The sequence below is a fragment of the Platichthys flesus genome, chromosome 20 (assembly GCF_949316205.1).
Source record: "Platichthys flesus chromosome 20, fPlaFle2.1, whole genome shotgun sequence".
In the NCBI taxonomy this organism is placed as follows: Eukaryota; Metazoa; Chordata; class Actinopteri; order Pleuronectiformes; family Pleuronectidae; genus Platichthys; species Platichthys flesus.
Genome location: NC_084964.1, coordinates 9,680,289 through 9,701,815, shown reverse-complemented (window position 1 = coordinate 9,701,815; position 21,527 = coordinate 9,680,289). Strand labels below are relative to the sequence as shown.

Sequence of the window (21,527 nt, the reverse complement as noted above, 5' to 3'; positions counted from 1 at the left end):
AATGCAGTGGGTTCTTTAAATAGACGCTGGAACTCGGGCACGTATGAACGTGTGTGTGTGTGTGTGTGTGAGAGGGAGAGAGGGAGAGGGAGAGGGAGAGAGATCGACGTATATATCCTCCCTCTGTCTCCACTCATTTGCATTTTCATTACTTTTAGACAACAGCAAAGCCAACGCACAAGTCCAGTGCAGAATATTACCTGTAGATATTATTATTATTATTTTATCAAATGCACATGAGACCAATTCCCACATACATTTCTATTTCAACACTTTGACCTAGTCAGTTTATTTCTTTCTTCCCCAAAATTAAAAGTGAACCAGTTTGACATTCTATGTTCTTCAGGTTCTGGTCTTGGACGAGGGCACAAATTAAAAATAATTACATTGATTTGTTTCAGAAGAGTTCATACACGCATCACAACAATAGCCTGCACCTTTTTTTTACTATTACAAAACTCTCCATTCACAATAAGGGCAGTGTATATGCATTTATACACTTAATTATTCTGTTGTTATTTTTAGTATATATGAAGGAGTTGATTCTACCCATATTACATTTATTATTTGTTGAAATGCATTGTAAACTATACAACATATTTAATCTTCCCTGAATCAAATATAGGTGTCGTTGTAAATGTTATGTTTACAAAATGTATAATACTATATATTATTCTGCAATACATACGTGTATTATGGTATTATGCATATTAAATAATTTACATAATTTTAGTTCTACGTTATACTCTATCAGAATAATTTATACCATGATTCGTACAAAATACTTTAATCTATATTGATAAAATATTTTCTATATTTCAAGAGACATGTTGCTGCATGTCTCCCTTAAATTTGACTGAAATCATTTTAGCGGAAATATGTCATTTTTTAAACCCATGACAAACACACACCAAGCCCGCATATTGATTTAAACAGATTATACTTCACTTTGACCGATAATGCCGCTCGCTGACGTGTATTATGGTCCAGTGTAAAATGATTCTGTAATGTTGAAAAGAGAAGAAGAAAAAAAGCGTAGTAATGCAGAGTGATAATACTATTGAAATGTATTCAAGAGGCCCTCTCACAGGGACTCAAGGTGCATGACACTATATTGAGATTCCAGATATCCAGACTCTCCATGCATGTCCCTGATGGGGTTTTGACTGACATGATAGGCATAGAGGATTGTTGTTTTGGGATGGGGGCTGGGTTACATGTGTGTGTGTTTGCTGGGAGGTTAGGATGGGGGTTACCTTTGTGCTCCCCCCACTCCTCCCTCAGAGTTTCAGAAAGCTGTATTCTTGGCCCTAGGCCTCGGCACAGGGGGTAGATATGAGGTGGGGTTGGCCATACCGGGATATGTGTGTGTGGGTGTGTGTGTGTAGGGGGGCTTATTTCAGATCTTCCCTTTTTTTTGACTTTCTCACAAGACCAATCTGGGTGTATCTGTTACAGAAATTTGAAGTAAGAAAAAAAAAAATACCCTCTCGCCCCCCATGTTTCTTCATATCCCGGAAAACCTGCAATCCATCAATTTGCTGAAGCCTCTTATTTAGATCAGCATGGTGTCTGCTTGAATATGGTCGCGCTTGACAAGGTGATGGAATGACAGCCGCATACCAACGCCATAGGACCCAGGCCCCCATTTGATAAAACCCCCACAATGATATTACACAGACGTTTAGATTACTGATAGGGAGCAGTGGGAAAGCCTTTGTCTCTCTCTTGTCTTTCCAGCTCTTCCCCTCCCTGTTTCGATGCATCGCTTTTCTTTCTTTCTTCCCCTTTTCTATGATGTTAGCCCCTGGGCAGCAGTTGTGCAAGTGTGTCGGTGTGTGTGTGTGTGTGTGTGTGTGTGTGTGTGTGTGTGATTAAGGTTAGGTTTACCCTGCAGTAGCACAGGTGTGCAGTATTATGGAGGGCGTGGTAGAGCTTGTCATTGAACAGGTGTGTTACTTACCAGACGGCAGACGTTTTTTGTTTACACGGCTGTGAATGTGGGAGAGTGTGTGTGCGACAGCGTGTGTGTGTGTATGTGTGTGACCTAGTAACACAGACAGTAAGCGCTTACATTCATGTAACGTGCACATTCACAGCTGCACACAAACACACACACTTGCAGAGTTTTCACCTATAAGCTGCTCTGTGCTTTGGTAAAAGTAGAAAGCCGTAATCATAATGTTTTGGTGAGACTAGATAACCTTTCTGCCGCTTCTCTCAGTCTTTTCTCTCAATCTGTCCGCTCAGGCCTCATCCCCTGACCTTTCCCTTCTTCTTCTCTCCGTCTTCTCATCATCTGATCTCCCGCTTTTTCGAATGCGATTGTGGCTTGTTTGCGAAGCACGCGATCCTGCAGTGAAAATTCTGCCGTTTCTCTGCTATTGTGTGTGTGTGTGTGTTTGTCCGGCCCGGCACACAGCCACCCTGCTCATTCATCATGCAGCTGTCAGTAATGTCTCTCCTCTCTTGGAAGTTCCTCGTGTTTGTCTTTGATCGTGGCACAGGCGAGACACACCCCTTGACCCTCCTACCTGCGCACACCTTCACACACAAAATACCACCATGACGTGGACAGAGAGGAGGATGTGATTGCATGTTTGGAAGTTCCTGACAAGTGGAAGTAGTTGTGACATTTACTTGTGTATGTGAGTGTGCAGTGGGTGTTTATTGAAGCTCCATTCAAATCACAAAAGAATGGAAGGAACAGGGTAAAACATTGAGAATAAGAATAAATGATGGAAAGAGCAGAGGGAAAGAGAGAAGGAGGAGGAGGAGGTTAGAGGGAGTGGAGAGGCTGAATGTTTCCACCTGGTTGGTAATCCAGTCAGATTACCACCGCCTGACAGCACCCACTGGCCGCCATCCCCGACTCTCAGCCTGGCGTCTCCGCTGCCTCTCGAGAGTACGACTGAGTGAAAGTGAGAGAGAGGAGACACTCGCCCCTCTCTTCTTTGTGTATGTGTGTCTGTGTGATGAGTCAGCAGTGGATGAGTGCTCAGACAGACCCAGTCCCCTTCACCTCACCAGTGGTACTCTGGGCACAAGGGGCACATCCTGCGTGCAGCGTGCAAGACGACCCCCTGCGCGGCAGAGACAGGTGGTGGAGGCTGCAGCCAGCCGAGCTGTGACTGTGAGAGAGGGGCAGAGTGTAAACTGTCAATTCACTGCAATTAAAAAAAAGAAAGAAAGAAAACAAAATGCTTTATACTAAAAATCATATTAAAAAATACACAGTGTTGTTCTGGGATGACCCAAGTCAGTGCTTAGTTGTTAAAGCACCCAACACACTGGGTTGTTTTTATTGCTTTAAGGTTATTTACTCAAGCTAATACCCACTAACGTGTAGCTCTGGTTTGCGATGGGAATGGATATGATCGGTATTCATCCCCGGGTCTCTGCAGAGACCCGGGGAGGACTCTGCAGAGGAGGCAGGTTTCTGATTGGCAGTGATGGAAACATGAAACCCAGGTGAACGTGCTCATTTCTTTTTCTATCGTGCACGATGCAACACTCGAGAGACAGCTAGGTTCCCGACGCCTTGGTATCGCGTGACGTAGAAACATGACTGAACATGACTGGTGCAAATGTGAAAAAGAGACAATCTCCCTTGTTCTGAACAGGTTTAACTTAATAAGATGGCCTATTCCTGCTCCTTTCTGTGTAAAAGCAGTGTAAAACTTTTCAAACATGCATGTTTACAATCCCTCACTGATTGATTGTTGATAATGGGTCATTTGCAGAGTACATCTAAATCATATTGTACAACAATTTATGCATTTGTGACAGCTTTACGGCAACACTTGAATTACTGTATCATATATTTGTGTGTCCCACTCAGTTATCCTAGTTATCCAGCTTGTGCAATAGTGTGGACCCCAGTAGAAGGCAGTCTTTATAATGGAAATGAATTATGTCGTGCTTCTTTTTCTGCAGCAACATGCAACTTCATCGCTAAATTCTAAACACTGAACCTTTAACAAAACCGAGAAGACAGGATTGTAAACTAGTTAATCTCCAAAAAGCCAAATAACAGGCCCCTTAATGGAGTGACATGTCAAAATAGCCACATTTTAATTAAACACTTACAGTAGGTCACAATAGGCTATGGGTTCTAGAAAAAGTTCACCAATGTATTACATATAAGTATATTGGACTAGGTCTGTTTTCAGACTGTATTAAGAGCTAATGTCAGTCATAGCCACGAGCACATAGACACATCACTGTATCTAAAGTTCAAACTAAAATATTCAGAGAGGCCAAAGAAATCAGCTAAAAGGGTCCGACTGTTTTAAAATTGTTGACATATTAGTGGCATTAAGTCATTAAGCAAAGCCAGCAGAGTCATTAAAGGCATTCCCATTACAAATCACACTGCGGTGTGCGCTTTGATATTTCAAGCAAACCACTACCCATGGTCTAAATATATTCCCGAATGTCCCACTGCATCTAATCACATTGACCTCGGACTAACTGTGACCGAGATTTAAGCCGCCCAAAAGGTCACATCAGTGGAGAGATAAGAGACATTTGAATATATTAAGTAAAAGTCGTGTTTTGATGTGGGAGCTCTGGGTTGAAGGCCGTATTTGTTCGGAGGCCCATTCGCTGCAGTGACAGAAAGACTTTTGTCTCATCATCCAGCATGTGAACAGCTGCTTATTGTCCATAGCAGTGATTTGAAGGGAGTGGGGGGTGCGTTTGGTTGCGACATCTCCGGGGGGGGGGGGGGGGGGGGATACACACACACACACACCACCATCTGATGACTTGGCATGTGAACGGCGAGCGACAGACTTCCTGTTTCAATGTGCTTCTCCTCTCTCTTTCTCTCTCCTCTTCCCCCTTTTTTACCTCGTTCTCCGTCGCTCACTGGCCGGACCTCCCCTCCACCCGTCCTCCCTGCTCCTCTTCAACCGCATGCACGTCCTCCCCTCTTCCTCCTCCTTCTGCTTTCCCCTTTCGCTTCCCCTTCACTCCTCTTGGCTTTTCGAGTGGTCCTCCAGCCCTCCTTCCTCCTTGTCCTCACAGCCGCCGTTCCTCCCTGTACTCTTCTCTCTCCTCCCTTTGTTCTCTCCTTTCCTATCAACCCCCCCCCCCCCACCCCACCCCTCCACCTCTTATATCCACTCCCATCTCTGTCTAACTCTCGGCATTGTTAGCAGACCAGTTTCTCTCGGCACTCCTCTCATTTCTGTCTCAATTTCAGCCGGCTTCCTCTCCTTTTCCACATTGCCTCATTTGCTTCTCCCCCATACCACCATCCCTCCACGTCTCAGCTCCCCCACCACTCTGCCGGTTGTTAACGGGCCCGTCCCGGTGCTACTCGGCCTATGGCCAACTCACTAAATCAGAAAAGATTGGAGGATTTGGCAAGAGGGAGTGAGAGCTCAGTGCGGCGTCTTTGAAGTCTGAGAAACGAGAGAAAAATGACATTTTAAACAGCCGCAACACAAGAGGCTAAAACAGCTTCTTACTCTGTGCAGGAGGAGGGGGGAGCAGTGTGTGTGTGTGTCTGTGTGTGTGTGTGTGTCGGTGTGTGTGTGTCTGTGTCTGTGCTCATTTAAAATCCAATACAAGGTGTTTTATGGGAATATGTGACTGCTGTGGCTGGAATTCATGATACGAATGCGTGAACAAAGTCAGAGGAAATGTGAAAAGAAGGCGTGGGCGTGCACAAATGCGCTCGCAGACACTAGAGTTCATCGGTACCTTACGGTCTTCCACTTCTTCTGAGGGGTCAAGGCAAACCCCTGTTTTACGCGACGTGACAGAGAGGTGACATCATTTAGCGGGGGGGGGGGGGGGGGCAGACATGATGTCACAGTCTCGCCACATCCACGGGTCTGCATCCCCTTTTGAGTATGCACACTGCAAAAGCGAGGCCACCCGGGCAACCAGGGCAACCCTTATGGCGGTGGCTACCAGACACCTGATCGCGGGGGCTTGCAGTTTGTCCGCACCCGGGGTCACGTTTGTGCCGGACTCATCGTCACTGGAGCTGACTTGTTTGACTCGGCCGGGGGCCCTTTTCTCGGCTGTTTTGTTTTGGTTCTCCATTCGATTCATTTCAGCTCTGTTTGGCTCATTCATATTGTAATGGCCTCCATTCAGGCGGGTCTATGTCCAGTTTGTTTTGCTGTCAGGGGCTCAGATGGATGGAGGGGGCCGTAGGTTCATCCGGAGGTGAGGTTAAAGCAGCCGGAGTGGTCGGGCTTTAGCTCCTGAATGCGCACACACCGTTCAGGACACTCTGCCGCCGTCGTGCAGATTAAACCGATCGACGGTTTGGCGTGAAAGACAGCTAATGTGCTCTTAAATGGGAAATAGGTTCATATCTGTGTGTGTTTGTGTTTGTGTGTGAGGGAAGTAGGTACGAAAAAGAGAGAAGCAGCTGTGTGGAACAGCATGGATCGTTACACAGTGACACACATGAAAGCTTTAAGTATATTCAGGAGCCTTCGTTGAATATACATGGAGCTGTGTGCAGCTTTGTATATATATGTGTTTCTGTGTGTGTGTGTGTGCGCGAATCCCCTCCCATGCTTTTGCCCGAGCTGAGAGTAAGAAAGAAAACAAGAAAAGAGAGTGCAGGCGCAAGAGGGAGAGAGAGGGAGAGGGAGAGAGAGAGAGAGAGAGAGAGAGAGAGAGAGAGAGAGAGAGAGAGAGAGAGAGAGAGAGAGAGAGAGAGAGAGAGAGAGAGAGAGAGAGAGAGAGAGAGAGAGAGAGAGAGAGAGAGAGAGAGAGAGAGAGAGAGAGAGAGAGAGAGAGAGAGAGAGAGAGAGAGAGCAAAAAAAAAGAAAAGAAAAAACAACAAAGATCCGTCATCAGTCATTCATGGCTAATCAGTCTCGTGGGACGTGCACACACCACACACACATGTACACACACTCACACACACACACGGCGCGGAGGTCCTAATCCCACTGGGACTGCTTTTGCCTCTGTGTGTGCCTGTCTAAATTTTGGATCCCGGCTGATTAGAAGCAAACCCTCCTTCTCTTTTTGCATGTCTCTCTCTCTCTCTTTTACCTCTACTTCTCTCTGCTTCTCTCTGCTTCTCTCTGCTTCTCTCTCTCTCTCTCTCTATCTCTCTCTCTCTCTCTCTCTCTCTCTCTTCTCCTCCACGTCTTTGATTGCTGGTAAAGTGTCTCTTCTCCTTCTATCTACTTTTCCTCTCTTATCTCTTTAATAACTGCCTACTGTCTTTTCCGTTCGTTTTGATGTGTGTTTTTGTAATGTTTGGAAGCATGTGTGCATGCATAATATAGGAATGTCTTTAGTGTGTCAGTGTGCACTTATCACAGCTTTTGTGTATGTGTGTGTGTGTGTGTGTGTGTGTGTGTCTCATTTCATCAGAACCTCTTAGCGTTGGTCTCGTCCTTTTATCGTCCCCATTTGTTTCAGCTTTATTTTTTTTAAATCAAATAAGTGACATGGATGTTACTGCTATTACCAAAGCTAAATTACATATTACTGAATACAATACATTGTCATGAGAATAAATAGATTAATATTGATATACTCTTTCGCATTACACAGAAAGGATACATTTTGTTTTATTTCACTTGTGCTTTGAGCGACACTTTTAAAGGCATTTTATGTGACATGTTTACGCATGTCTGCAACTAAAACCCTCAAATTCAATTTATTTCATTAATTTTACTGCATTATGAAACACAATTTCAGCAAATTTATTATGAATCTGAATTAAATCAAAATCATTTACTCTGTCATAAAACAGTGTAGATCCCTCATATCATCAATTCCTCAAATGATTTTATAGAAATAGTTTATCCACTAATCTGCCAGATTCTTAATTCACCACATGTTGGACTAAGACACAGTAAAATGTAACAATTTCTCCAATTAATAATCTGGAACTTGGATTTTTTTAGACACTTTTCGCAATAAAAAGAATTCTGATTCTGATTCTGATTCTGATTAAAACATATTTTTGATGATTTATCTAAATGAATAAAATAGTTTTCTAAATTTTATTTAAACAACCCTGTCTGTATCTTTCCTGTCTAAGACATCAGGGACATTTTTTGTGTATGAAAATCAATACTTCTTTGATAACCTTTTTTTAATTTCACTTAATTTCCCCTGGAATGCTAAACTTTAACATCGTCCAGCTTCTCAAATGTGAGAATTTCCTGTTTATCTTTTCTGTTTAACATCATTGTAAGTTGAATATTACAATGTTGTGTTTGAAGCTTGAACAATTAGCGAAATTGTGATGTTTTTCATCTACAAATTTTCTACATTTCAAGTGAATGATTAATATAAAAGAAAAATAATTGCCAGATGAATCAATGATATTAATTGTTATTCTTCGCGACTCACTTGAGAGTTATTACAACCAGTAATCCCCCCATACTCCACCATCATCGTTCTCTCCACCCTCTCTTTTGTTTATTTTCCTTTTCTCCCCCCTTTTCCTTTCCTCTTTATTTCCTCTCTGTGGATCCCTCCAATAATCTTTTATTCCTGTGTAAATATTACAGCAATGAGGGAATATAGAGAATGAAAAAACCAAGCTGAAATAAGGTCAGACTATATTCTCACCTGCTTTCTCTTTCTCTCTACCTCTTTCCCGCTTCGTCGCTCACTTGCTCACTCTATCCCCTCCTCTCTCTGCCTCCCTCCATCGCCATCCCTCTCTCCTCCTCCCTTTTTGTCTCTCTCTCTCTCTCTCTCTCTCTCTCTCTCTCTCGTGTTTGCTGTCTGCTGATCCCGCTCTTCTCTCTTGTTCAGTCTCTTTCCCCTTACGCACACCGACTGTCTGATGCCCACACACACGCTACACACAAACAGCACAGACAGACACACGCACGCACGCACGCACACACACACACACACACACACACACACACACACACACACACACACACACACACACACACACACACACACACTAACTGTGACACCTGCATGTCGAGCTGTTGAGGGTCTAATTTAAGTAAAGTGCTTCTCTAGGAACCACAACCCCTCAACTCACGATGATGGAGGGTGATGCAGTGCGGTGTGGTTGCACACACACTCACTAACACACACACACACACACGCACACACACAGACACTAGGTTATACATAAATGCACACACAAACACACACACACATCCTGCTGAGCTGTGACTCTCCGTGGTGTGGGACTGAAGGCGGCACTGTAGATGGCTTGTAAGTAGCATACTGTAATAATAACGTGATATTTGATCCCCGTAGGGAAATTCACCTTTTCTCGGCCGCATGCAGATCAGACTGCAGGGTCAGTTACAGTTGTGGCAAAGCTGGTGTAGGGGATTTAGTCTCTTGCTCAAGGACACTTCAGCAAGGTGGATGCTGCGTGGCTGACACCGAAATGGTTAAATCTGGGCTTCCTGATTGAAGGATGTCGTCTCCACCGTCTTTGCTGCACGCCGCCCCGGCTGCTCCACTTCTGGTGCGTAGGTGTGTTTGTTTCCACTGGAGTTGGAGCTAACTTTAGACGAGGCAGGATTGTGCTGCACCGCCGCTGCAAATCTGGGGCCGCGATCTCGAACCTTCATGGAAAAAGAATTGCCTGAAATGCTTTGGTTTTGGAAACTTCGGTCCCACATAAAAGTAAAGATAAGGCTCGTTTAATGAGTGCAGGGCTTATGCTACATTTCCCCCCACAGAACCTGGGACTGTTGAAAGCAGCCTAAATTCAAACCAGCAACACTGACGTATACCAGATCTGTCTTTCTTTAAATGGGGAACTTGTTGGCTAAACAGCTGCTTATTTACACAACCAGCGGATATGTTACCACACTCTCTTCATTTGGAGTCATGTAACTGTTTCTGGCCTTTTGATGAACTTTAAGTGCTTTTTCGGTCTCCATCTAGGCTGGAGAGAAATATCTGGCTCTTTAGTTGCTAAATGCTTCACCATGTTCACCAGGCAGCCGCTATGTTTGTCTCACTGCTTTGTGTTGTGCTGGGTGTGCAGTGGTGTTTCAGGTGTTGAGTCTGATTAACCATCCCATGAGAGCAGAGAGACTCGGTACAAGATAGTAGGGCACAGTAGAGTTGACTAGACTAGACGACTAAAACAATGTGCTTTTGAATGCTAAAATGCTCAGTAGAGTTTATGGGGGTTTGATTCTGTCACTCTGAGCGAGGGATCTGTTTTTCAAATAAAACCTTTATTGTTAAAGGTATAATAAAACCTTTTATTGTTATGTCCTGGAGACAGAAAGCAGTTGCACTATTAAACCTTCTCATTAATGAATTATAAATTAAATTGCACGAAATAAAATAAAATCTATTTTTGCATGTTAACATCGTAGCAAAATAAAATAAATAATAAAAATAACTTATAGCATTGTTTTGTTTTTTTACCTACCGGGTACCTCTTCTATTATAACAGGTTCATAATTGAATATTTTTTTTTATTAAATTACCAGCATGTTACAGGTTTAAAATTTGAATTTATTTAGAGTTTAAGTTTAAAATATATACTTTTTGTAACAATTCTTACTTGTTATTGTTCTCCCGGCCCCTCATTGGTTAAACTATTATCTGGGCCACGTATTGAAACGTTGCATCACAGGCTCTTAAACTGTTGATATCTTTGAACCATGATAATCATCATCGAGAATACATGTTAATAAGTAACAGTCACATAAATTCACGCCTGAAGAACATGTGTTTAATGGAGACCGTGTGTGCTAATACATCGTAGATTGTGGTAGTTAACCAGTGACCGTTTGATAAGTGGAGAGCTGTTGTTGTGTTTGAACTTCAATGTGATTCATGAAGACACACATGTGTACCTGTTCATCTCTGGGTCCACTTTGCTCTCAGCTTACGGTGACGTGTTTTCTGTTCCACTCGCTTTGTGCTCATCCCGGTGTTTTGACCCTCAGATGTAATTCATCCAGCAGCAGGCACAAGCGGCCTCAAATCATCAGAGTCACAGTGTCTTCATCCTTATGAAGATGTGTGTGTGTGTGTGTGTGTGTGTGTGTGTGTGTGTTTGTGTTTGTCTGTCTGTGCTCATTTGAGTGTGTGTGTGTGTGTGTGTGTGTTTGCTGTGGCTGCAAACTGAATGGACCACAGGGGTGTGGCTCAGGCATGTCGGACGACCAGAATTCCCAGAACAGGCTTCCTCCCTGTTTACCAGAGCTGCTAAGCTACTGTGGGGGTGATGGTGGGGGTGTTGCCAACACACACACGCACACACACACACACACACACAGACCATATCACACACACGCATACAGACACAGAGGCAAGTTAAGTTGGACTGAATTGCATTATTGGCTCTCACCGCAGGCTTTCCTGAAATATCAGCAACCTTATGCTTTTAATTAGGGTGTGTGCATGTGTGTGTGCGTGCCCACGTGTACCATTTGTGTTTCGTTCCGACCGAGGCAGCAGAACCAGTCTCGTATGACCCCTATCCCCTAAATTCCCCTGTTTTCTTTGCTAAAACATGGAAAAACTTACCCCGACAGCCCCCCACCTCCTGCCCCCCTTCCTGCTTCCTAAGAAACCCTCATATGTTGGGAGTTCCTCCCCTCCAAGACCATATAAGGTCCTTCCTCCTTCCGTGGGTGGGTGGGTGTGTGTCATCCAAAAAGTCTGTGGTCAAAAAGCAGGAACGTTTTCCTCCTCACTCACAGTTTACTGGTGCATTTTGTTGGGGCCATGTACACACACGGAAAAACTCTGAACACCACCGGATCTCTTTTGATGGTTTTGCTCTTGTTCTTTTGTCGGCTTTCCGGGCCGAGCTTTAACACAAGGTCCAATGTTGCACGTCTTCTTCCCTGTTAATTTCAATCCTCCTGCTGCTTTTACCTCCTGTAGCTCCCACGGAGCTGCAGCCAGACGATGTGTCTTTCAGCATCCTCGGTGGCTTTTGATGGTGTAAACGCACGTGTGACTGGGATGTTACCACAGTAGTCTTGTGCATGCAGGGAGACGGTATTAGAGAGAGAGTGTGTGTGTGTGGTTGTGTGTGTGTGTGTGGACGGCCAGGCTCTGGTCAGCAGCCTGGGAGTTTGGCTTTGAGCTGTGCTGTTCATAGTCTGCTGATTTATGCGCCTCACAGGGAAATCTCTCATTTGTAGCTCTTTTAACTCAGTCCCCCTCCCTCCACTCTTTCCCTCTTTCTCTCCCTTTCTCTTTCTCCGTCTCCGTCCTCACTCCTCTTCCCCGACGTAATGTGATTCAGTGCAGCTGCTCGTCCCAGGCGACATGCCATGCTTTGCTTGCACACCCTGCTCTTTCTAACATGAATGAGTCAAGAGGAATCGTTGATGAATAATAAGATCGAGCAGGAGGACGATGCTATCTGGATCAAATTCAGCAAAAGAACTCCTTTTCTCCTCTTTGTAAGCTCCGGCGCTTACTCACACATTCAATGTGTTTGTGTCCCCAGTGCCATAATGCTTTTCCGTGTGTCTGTGTGCATGTGCGTGTGTGTGTGTGTGTGTGTAAGGTGTGTGTGTGTGTGTGTGCGCGCCTTCCACGACTGCCTTGTTTGAGTAGCCCTGTCACTTGTGCAATTCTGTGGTGTCAAAACAGATCAGAAAGGTCTGGCTTGACTCCTGCCCCTAAATACACACCCAAAACACACAGACGCACACACACACACACACACACACACACACACACACACACACACACACACTCACACCCACACACACACAGATTGAAGGCTCGATGCCAGGGCCCTTGGTGGTTGGAGGCATATGAAAGGGTCGGACTGACGAGAGGTTGCCAAGTGTACGGCAATAAGCGTAACAGCCAAGCTAACGAGAGTCAGAACCACTGACACACACACACAAACACACACACACACACACACACACACACACAAAACCACACACACACAGTGAGACTGTATTGTCAGACTCTCAAACGCTCCCAGTTGTCACTACCAATGGCAGAATGGAAGAGTGTGTGTGTGTGAGAAAAAGAGAGAGAGAGAGTTCAGTATATCAGTGTGTGGACAGAGGCTTCTGTTAATTGGCAAATGTGACGATACAACACGAGAGGGTATTGATCTTCAATCGGACGGAGATCGATTTAACTTGTCACCCTTCAAGGTGTGTGCGTGTGCGTGTGGTTGCACGTGTGTATTGATCAGCAGCAGTCCATTCAGAATGTCGCTCTGTTACTTTATCTGGGTTTGCGTCTTTCTCCTTGGGACATTCCCTGCGTCACCCCAAGTCCACCTGTTTTCTCATCCTCTGTTTGCTCCTTCCTCTTCCTCTTTCTCCCTCTTCCTCCTCCTTCCTCTTCCTCCCTCTGCCTCTCCTCAGAATAGTGAGAACACCTTGGGACGGTGTGGCCTTTTATCTGCTGTGTGGCTGCTGAGTTTCAGGGGCAGGGTCCTTCACAGTCACTCCAGCTCATGCACTACATACTTCGTTCTTCATTTGTGAAAGGCAAAAATGTGCATACCAAATTTTCTAGAGTTTACGTCTGCAAATGGCTTCAGTGTGCCCTAAATGTGTGGAAAATAGAGTGCGCTCATGAAAAAAAAAGAAAAGCAGAATTACTTGCACAATTTCAATCTTTGTGCCTTTTTTTAACTTTTATCCTTTGGGTTTAAATATAGAAGTTCCTCCGTAAAGCAGATTTTCCGCACTAACATTGGCTTTATTCATGTCAACCTCTCGCAGCAGCAACACAGTGTGGCAGTCTTCCCGGATAAAAAAAAAAAGCTACTTCTGTGCAGAAATGTACTTTTGTAGACAGATTTCTCCCCGTGTGACTGTTAAAGTGGCTTCTGTGACGATCTGGCTGTTAAATTCTGAAGCACCTGACGCCAAACCCCGATGTTTATACTGCTGAAACTTCAGATTAGCTGCTATCAAACTCCATTGCGGCTGCACAGGAAACAGCAACATCTCAAAATTTATGTTTGGCCCCATATACCCGAAAATATTCCGAGCAGCTAAAACCTGCCCAGAAAGGCGAGGAGCACATCCAACACTTTAAATAAAATGAAACAGTGTTACAATAAGTAAGTTTGAGTGGATTTTCCCTCAGCAAATCGCATTACCGTCCATCATCAATAAACTAAAGCAGGTTTTGCTCACTGTAAGTACAGCAGACTGAATTAGTATGAGTAGAGAGTCGTAATTCTGATGTTTATTACCTTGGATAGTCAACATTGGAGGATTCAATGCCTGCACATTGACACACTTTTCCAGTTCGCGATGCCAACTGGGGAAAATGGGAGCCATTCAAACACATTTTCTTCTTTAATTACCACTACAGAGACTGAATGGAGCCGTTTTCTCAGTCAGTAGCTTGTATTTATAGTCAATAATGTGCAGATATGTGTGATCCTGAGGTGACTTGGGTCAGAGCTGAAGTTTTGATGTAGATGAGTATCTGTGATGGTTCAATCGAACCCACTAGAGTTTGTGTTTCTTTTGTTATGGTTCTGTTCTGTCTCGTTCCCTCTTTGTCTGACGCATCTCATCAGATGTGGTTAATTTGGCGTCCTCGCACTCACCGGGTGGTGTTCCTGAGCTACGGGAAACGATGGGAGGATGCGGCGGTGACAGATGGAAGGGGAATGTGCAGATTGGGATAAAAACAAAGGTGGAAACCGAGGGCAGGAAGAGAAAGAAAAGGGAGAGGGGGGGGGCACAGACACAGAAATAAGGTTTATGTTAGTGGCTGGCCTCCGAGATGATTTTCCATATCAGCAGGCCAGAGGGAGCGGGCAAATACGATTTTCTCCTCAACTCGCCAACAGAAAACAGACAAAGAGCGGCGAGAGAAGGGAGTTGACAGGAAAGAGGGAACGGGGTAAATGGGAAAAAGATGGGGACATGGGGGGATGGGTGGAGAGATGAAAGAAAAAGTAAACAAGGAGCGCGGAGCATTAAAACTTGATAATCGATATCACTGCTGTTTGAAATCATTGCTGCTAATTTCTTAAAATGTCTTTAATTTAATTCAAGTGAACTTTTATGGCCCCCGGAGACACTTCACGATGCCTCTCGTAACTTCTGAAGCGCATGGCTGCTCAGCTGAAACCTGGCTTTTCTTTGTATTGTCTGGTGTTGGAGATGAGTTGTATGTGTGTGTATCGGAATATTACAATTGAACGTGCCTGTGTGTGTGTGTGTGTGTGTGTGTGTGTCTGTGCTGCCAGAGGGCCTTGTGAAACCAGCCTGAGTCTTATACGAGCTGTGTTTTATTATGACTGGCCGAAAACCCACTGATCTGCAGTTGTACAAGAGTGGATTTGGAGGAGAAGAAAAAAGTCCCTAAAAAGAAAAAATAGCTACGCTGTGAAAATATCCTGTCTGAGAGAGGGCGAGCGAGTGAGAGAGAGAGAGAGAAAATAAATGTCTAGAAAGGAACGTTTTGGCAACCCCTCCCCCCTCTTCCTTCATGTTTGTTATGCCGACAGAAAGTGAAAATGTCAAGACCTAAAGATGGAGGCATTTCTATAGCTTGTGTCCATCTTCATGTTTGTGTACGTTTGAGAGAGAGAGAGAGAGAGAGCGAGAGAGAGAGAGAGACTGGCAGTTGAAGGCACTTGTGGTTGTAGGGCCGTCAGGTCGTGGTCGAGGTGAGAAGGGTACTCTATGAGTGTGTGTGTGTGTGTGTGTGTGTGTGTGACTCATGCAGACTGTTGTGGTTGTAGTAATTGTCTCTGATGCGAGGCAGAATTTATGGGTAACGACCTAACCCACCAGCATCTCCCTCCCTCCCTCTCTCTGTCTTTCTCTCTCCCTCCCTCTCTGTCTCCCTCTCTATCTCTCTCTTTCTCGCCCTCTCTCTCCCAGCCTCTCGCTCTCTCTCTTTCTAGCTCTCTCTCTCTCCATCCAGTGACTAATTACCTGATTCCCTGTGGATATGTTTCCTCCTTCCCCTACAACATGTTCAGGTTGTTCACTAAATGAGAGCATGCTGATAAGCAGAGTTACATTTTAACAGAGCCAAACTGAAGTGAGCCTGTTCGCTCTGTGCACTGAAACGGTTGCAGGGTGAAATTGAACCAGTGGAACAAGGTTTTTACTCCAAGCAGAGCTATTTTAAATGTGACTGGTCTAATCTTCACCAGTCACCAACAGATTATTCAAACATAAGAGTAACATAGGGATAAATGGAGCAACCCCAGATTTCACATATTCTAATCTTCTGTTTTAAAGTGTCTTCTCTTGCACCGAACTCTTGACACTTTCCTCGAATTATCCAGAGTAGCTGTATGTGAGAATACAATTGTTTGAGTTAGTTGCTCCCGACGTTTTCCAGCCTGACCTAACCCTGACCTTTCCTGCCAGCCCCCTAGTAAAATGTCCAACTGAGCCCATGTGAGAATATAGAAGAGGTGGCGTGTTGGGGTGTTTCTTACACACATGACACAAGACTGAGAAAAAGAAGACAAGAATAAGAATACCTCAGGATTTCAAAACTCTTATGTAAGCGTTCAAAAAGCAGCCAGCCACCTGTCTCAGGCATCAGGATATGTTCAGATCAGATTTCGAGGCCTTTTCCTGATCATCATTTTAACTGCAGTGTGAATGCAGCTTGGCAGGATCAAATTCTGTGGGGCAGGTCCGGAAATTTCATTTTTCACAGCACAACTCAGTAATATTAACACCACCTAGATCTGCCATGTCTCACTTTTTACACAGCCTCAGACTCCTGCTGGTTTCTGAAAATGATATATTTCAGTGATAATAAAACAATATTTTGACTCTCTCTGGGAAAATGTGTTTTACCACTGATGTGTAACGTAGTTTGAAGATGAATATTACAGAGGACAAAAGTATTTTTAAAATGATATGTGCATGGAGCCTTATCAAATGTGTGAAAGACAGATTTCCGTGCAAAAGGGAAAAGTCATCGTTTACACTCGTTTTTTTTGCTGCTCAGGCAGTTTGGCTGCACGTGTGCTTTTTCTCAGTTTAACTGTCAGACTCTAGAGCCTCTCAGTTCTTCTTCTGTGGTGTCGCCCGCTCATTTGCACCTCGGCAGTGTCATCCCCACCTCTTGCTCTCCCAGAGCCACATGTAATGAGCGAGCTCCTCTCTAACCTCCAGCCTCTCTCTCTCCCTCTCTCAGGTGCTTCCTTCATGGGTTCCTTCCTGGCCAGCAGTCTGGGGTCCCCGCCTTCCCACCCTCCTCACCCGTCAGGACCTGCGGCCTCCCCCTCCTCCCCCTCCTACAGGGCTGGACCCCATTCGAGCGCTTCCCCTATATGGTTCCCCCATTCGCATGAAGGTAAGACGCATGCATACACACACACACACACACACACACACACATGCACACACAGAAATAGGAGGCAGCCCAGTGTGCGTGGGTCTCCGGTTAATCCAGGGTCTTGGTTTGGGATTAGATTGAGATGGAGCCATTAAGTGGTTTAACCAACACTGAGCTGAGGCCAAACACACACCGCAGTGATGCCTCAGATGGTGCTACTTATAGAAACACACAACACACACACACACACACACACACACACACACACAATTCTGTCTGTGTCAACAATAGCAGCCGTTTGTGGCTTTGTGTCTGTGGCTGTTGTTTAGTTGTGAGATCAAGCATGACACTATTAAAACTGGTGAAAAAAGAGAGACACACACACACACACACTGATACATTTGAAAAACAGCGTCATTATTGCAAGTCATTTCCAATACACTTCAGACTCGTATATTCTCTCCGCTCTTTTCACTCTATCGTCTCTCTCTCTGTCTCTCTCTCTCTTTTTGGGGTGAGTTTTAAGTTTCATGAGATTCAAACCCCCCCCCACCAGACACACACACACACACACTGAAACTTACCCCACTTTCAACCATGCCTTCCCTCTTCACCGCCCCCCTCCCCCTCTGACCGCAGCCCCACCCTCAGGGCCCCTTCTGGGCTAACCGACCTCCAACGGCCCCCTTCCTGATCAGACACACACAGACACAGACACACACACAAATGTGCGCATCCACGTGCATCATGTCCTCTTTCGAGTGTTAACCGTTTGTGGTCTGAGCTTGACTCACTTATCTGGCCCTCTCAGGTATGCATGTGCATGTCTTTCCTTGTGTGTGTGGGTGTAAGAGGATTTCACTCTTGACAGCGAGATGGATCTAGACAGATAACTCCCACAAAAAAAAAAGACTTCGACAGAAACACAGGCTTCCGCCACAGGCTGTATTTCGCAACAAGCCGATGATAACGGTCAGAATCCGAATTTCACGTTTCACCAGTTTTTCATGAAATGTTGACGAGCAAACAAAGTTTCACCCCGGAAAAAAAGCATTTTAATCCCCCAGATGTGTTGCAGAGGAGTAACCATGCAGTCAACTTTCAGTAAAGCTATATCATTTTAATTTATTTAAACACAACCAGCTGTGTGACCATAGTTCCAACAGTCCCTACTCACCACATTTGGACAAGTCATGGCAGGACAAGCCCTTGTTTGATCAATAACAACAGTAATGACTGCATTCCTTTCAGGTGAGACACTGTCAGCATCCTGGTGTTTGGTGTGATGAGTCACAGGTATGACTGACGTTGACACTTAAATTAATCCATCATTAGTGGCATTGATTCGATCTGTGCTCTCTCTGCCATAGGCGGTTTGGGGAAAAAAGGCTTCTGACTTACCCTACAGCTTAAAATCAATTCTTCAACCTGTCGAGTCCGTACATTTATCACTTTTCCACCAGTTACATGATGCAAAATCAAAGAAAATCCCACTGCGTTGGTTGAAAAATGTAGTTTGAAGTTTTAAATAGAGTTTAAAATGTGTTGCTGAAGAGGTGTACACATTTAATTTGGGCAAATAAGTCAAACGCGCTGCCTCTCCTCCACGGAGACAGGACCCCTCTCAACTGCCACCCACATCTCAGATTAAGGCCCATAGGACGATCTCATAAGTGCCGTGTTCTTACAGAGAAACCTCTCCTGACGCAGCTTTAAAGCATACCAGAGTTTTTTGCTTGTGCAACTGCCTCATTTGCAGCTCATGGAGCGATAAATAGCAACAGTTAAGCCCTGAAAATGAGCACTAATGTCGCCCGGAGTGACTGTCTTAAATCAGATTCATAGGAGTCTGAGGCAGGACTCCAACGAGAGCGAGAGCAGCAGCAGTGGCGAAAAGAGAGCAAGAATGTGTGTGTTGGTGTGTGTGCGTGTCTGTGGAGAGGGAGAATGCGTGTGTGCGTGCGTGTGTGTGTCGAGAGGGAGAATGCGTGTGCCTATCAGACAGATTTTGTGTCTGTGTGGCTCAGCTTTGATGTCTGAACACACACATACACGTGCGTGCACACACTCTTACGCACGGACGCGTGCACACACACACTACAAATGATTGTTTTTACGAATTAAAGCCAGGGAGCTCCTGTAGGCGGTCTGCCAGCTGGCCACGGTCCAGAGAGTGGAGCCTAGCCAGCACGGAGAGAAGAAACCTGGCTAATACACACACACACACACACACACACACACACACACACACACACACACACACACACTCAGCGGACGGACACACACACAGTCACAGACGAGACATATTTCGAGAGGAAAAGCACACTTGTTTGAAAAGCAGCACATATTCTGTCTCGCACACAAATAGTATTCTATATCTTTCTCCTACTCTCCTTCTCACACGCACACACACTGACACACACACACACACACACACACATAAACACACACACACACACAGCTATCCCGTCACCCGCTCTCCGTCTTCCACACCTGTCCTTGTTTTCCTCTACTGTCTCGTGTGCTCTCGCTCTTCTCCTCACCTCCCCTTTCCTCTGTTCTCTCATCTCAGCCATCTCAAAGCTCTTCACTTCCCTTTCACTTCCTCCTTCATCTTCCATTCACACACACACACACCCACACACACACACACCTCCATACGCCTCACAGCAGCACCAGATTGGAGGCTTTTCATATCGACAGCCCTGTCGTCTCCTTTACTTTTACTCCCTCTACTGAGTATTCAATCACTAGCCTCCTCCATCCCTTCATCCCTTACTTCCTTTCCTCTCTTTTGTCATCGTGTCCCTCTCTGTTATCTTTGTTCCCCTCTTCTTCTTTCTCATCTCCCCTCCCACCCTCCCTCCTGAGTTTTATCACTCATCATTACCCACGGGATTGGCTTTAGATGGCTGATAGAGCCTTTTGGCTAATTGTAGCCATTTAGATTCACTGGTTGTTAACCAGTCAGAGTAATCACACACACACAAACACACACACACACACACACACACAGATACATACACACCAACACACATCCATCCATTTACATTACGGCCTGAACACGCAGACACAGAGTGCCACACACACATGCTGGGAGCAGTGAGGGGGTGTTGGTGGTTTTGCAGTGTGACTGTGGAATGCGTAGGATGAGTTTTTATGGAGTGCTGTTTACTTTGGCCACCACCGTTAAACTTTTAACGGCTGCCAATTAACGGGCCGGCAAGGACACTCTGTGGGGCATGAAACCAGCTGCTGGAGAACACACATACACACACACACATACTCTCACACACAGATACACAATCCTAGCCTTTTGGCCCCATAATGTATTTGTGTATTGAGCTTGTGTGTATGTGCATGGTGACTGGTGATTTTGCAGCCCCCCCACCACCACTCATCCAATGCCCCCTCTATCAAACCACCACGACGTCCCCCGCACACATACACACACCCAGGCTGACCCTCACCCATCCATACAGCCTTCCGGCCCCTATCAACACAACCACCAGGACCTCCTCCATTTCTCGATCTCACGATGCAGTTCAACGTCCTTGAAGACGAGGAACAGAGTGGAACGACCGTTTACCTCCCAGTGACCTCCTGGGAGAACTGTGTGTGTGTGTGTGTGTGTGTGTGTGTGTTTTTTGAGTTTCCGGGGTGGTGGTGATTCTTCATACTATTTGTCTTGGGTTTGGGAAAAATGTGTTTTGTAGAAGAGCAAATTCCATCCAGTTAAATGCTGCAAACACTTGGCTGTCGGCTGTGGTTTTTGTCACCACTTTGTCCACTGTAAATAATGTCAACTCCTGCAGCGTGTTTGTGCAAAAAGTGCGTTTATGGTGAAAGTAGCACTAACTGGCCATATTTTTTTTCTGTGTTTTCGAAAATGGCCCTATTCCATGATAGATTGTACAGATAAACTGTTTGTTTAGAGGGCTGCTGAATGTCAACACTGCAGCGAAACATCACTTCTTTCTTGCTCTCCCTCGCTCTGACAGGGTACCCCAGCTATTCAGGAAGTCTTGCCTCTCCTTTTCTCCCCATGAGTCCCCTGGATCACCATAGCAACGGCCTCTATGGACAGCACCGCTTCTATGAAACTCCAAAAGGTAGGTGTCCGTGTGTGTACCTATGTAACAGACTGGAAACATAGCTTAATATATAGTTTCTTAAAATGCCTAATCAGCACTCACCACAGGAGTAAGAACTAGCCTTGTCTTCAAGCTGACTTTTTCTGTTCATCGTCATTTATTTTTCTCCAGATATAAGAAATATAGTTATTTAAAACACCATGAAAGGCAGCTAATGTT

At 45.1% G+C, this 21,527-nt stretch overlaps 1 protein-coding gene across 1 annotated transcript in view; it reads left to right on the top strand.

Moving 5' to 3' along the window:
* The window catches only part of bahcc1b (BAH domain and coiled-coil containing 1b), a 54,171-nt gene that overhangs the window by 5,341 nt on the left and 27,303 nt on the right, over positions 1–21,527 (top strand). Inside the window, exons 3-4 of the mRNA XM_062414363.1 lie at positions 17,074–17,232; positions 21,216–21,326. Of these exons, the coding sequence (XP_062270347.1) occupies positions 17,074–17,232; positions 21,216–21,326 (270 nt within the window). The remainder of the gene's footprint in view (positions 1–17,073; positions 17,233–21,215; positions 21,327–21,527) is intronic.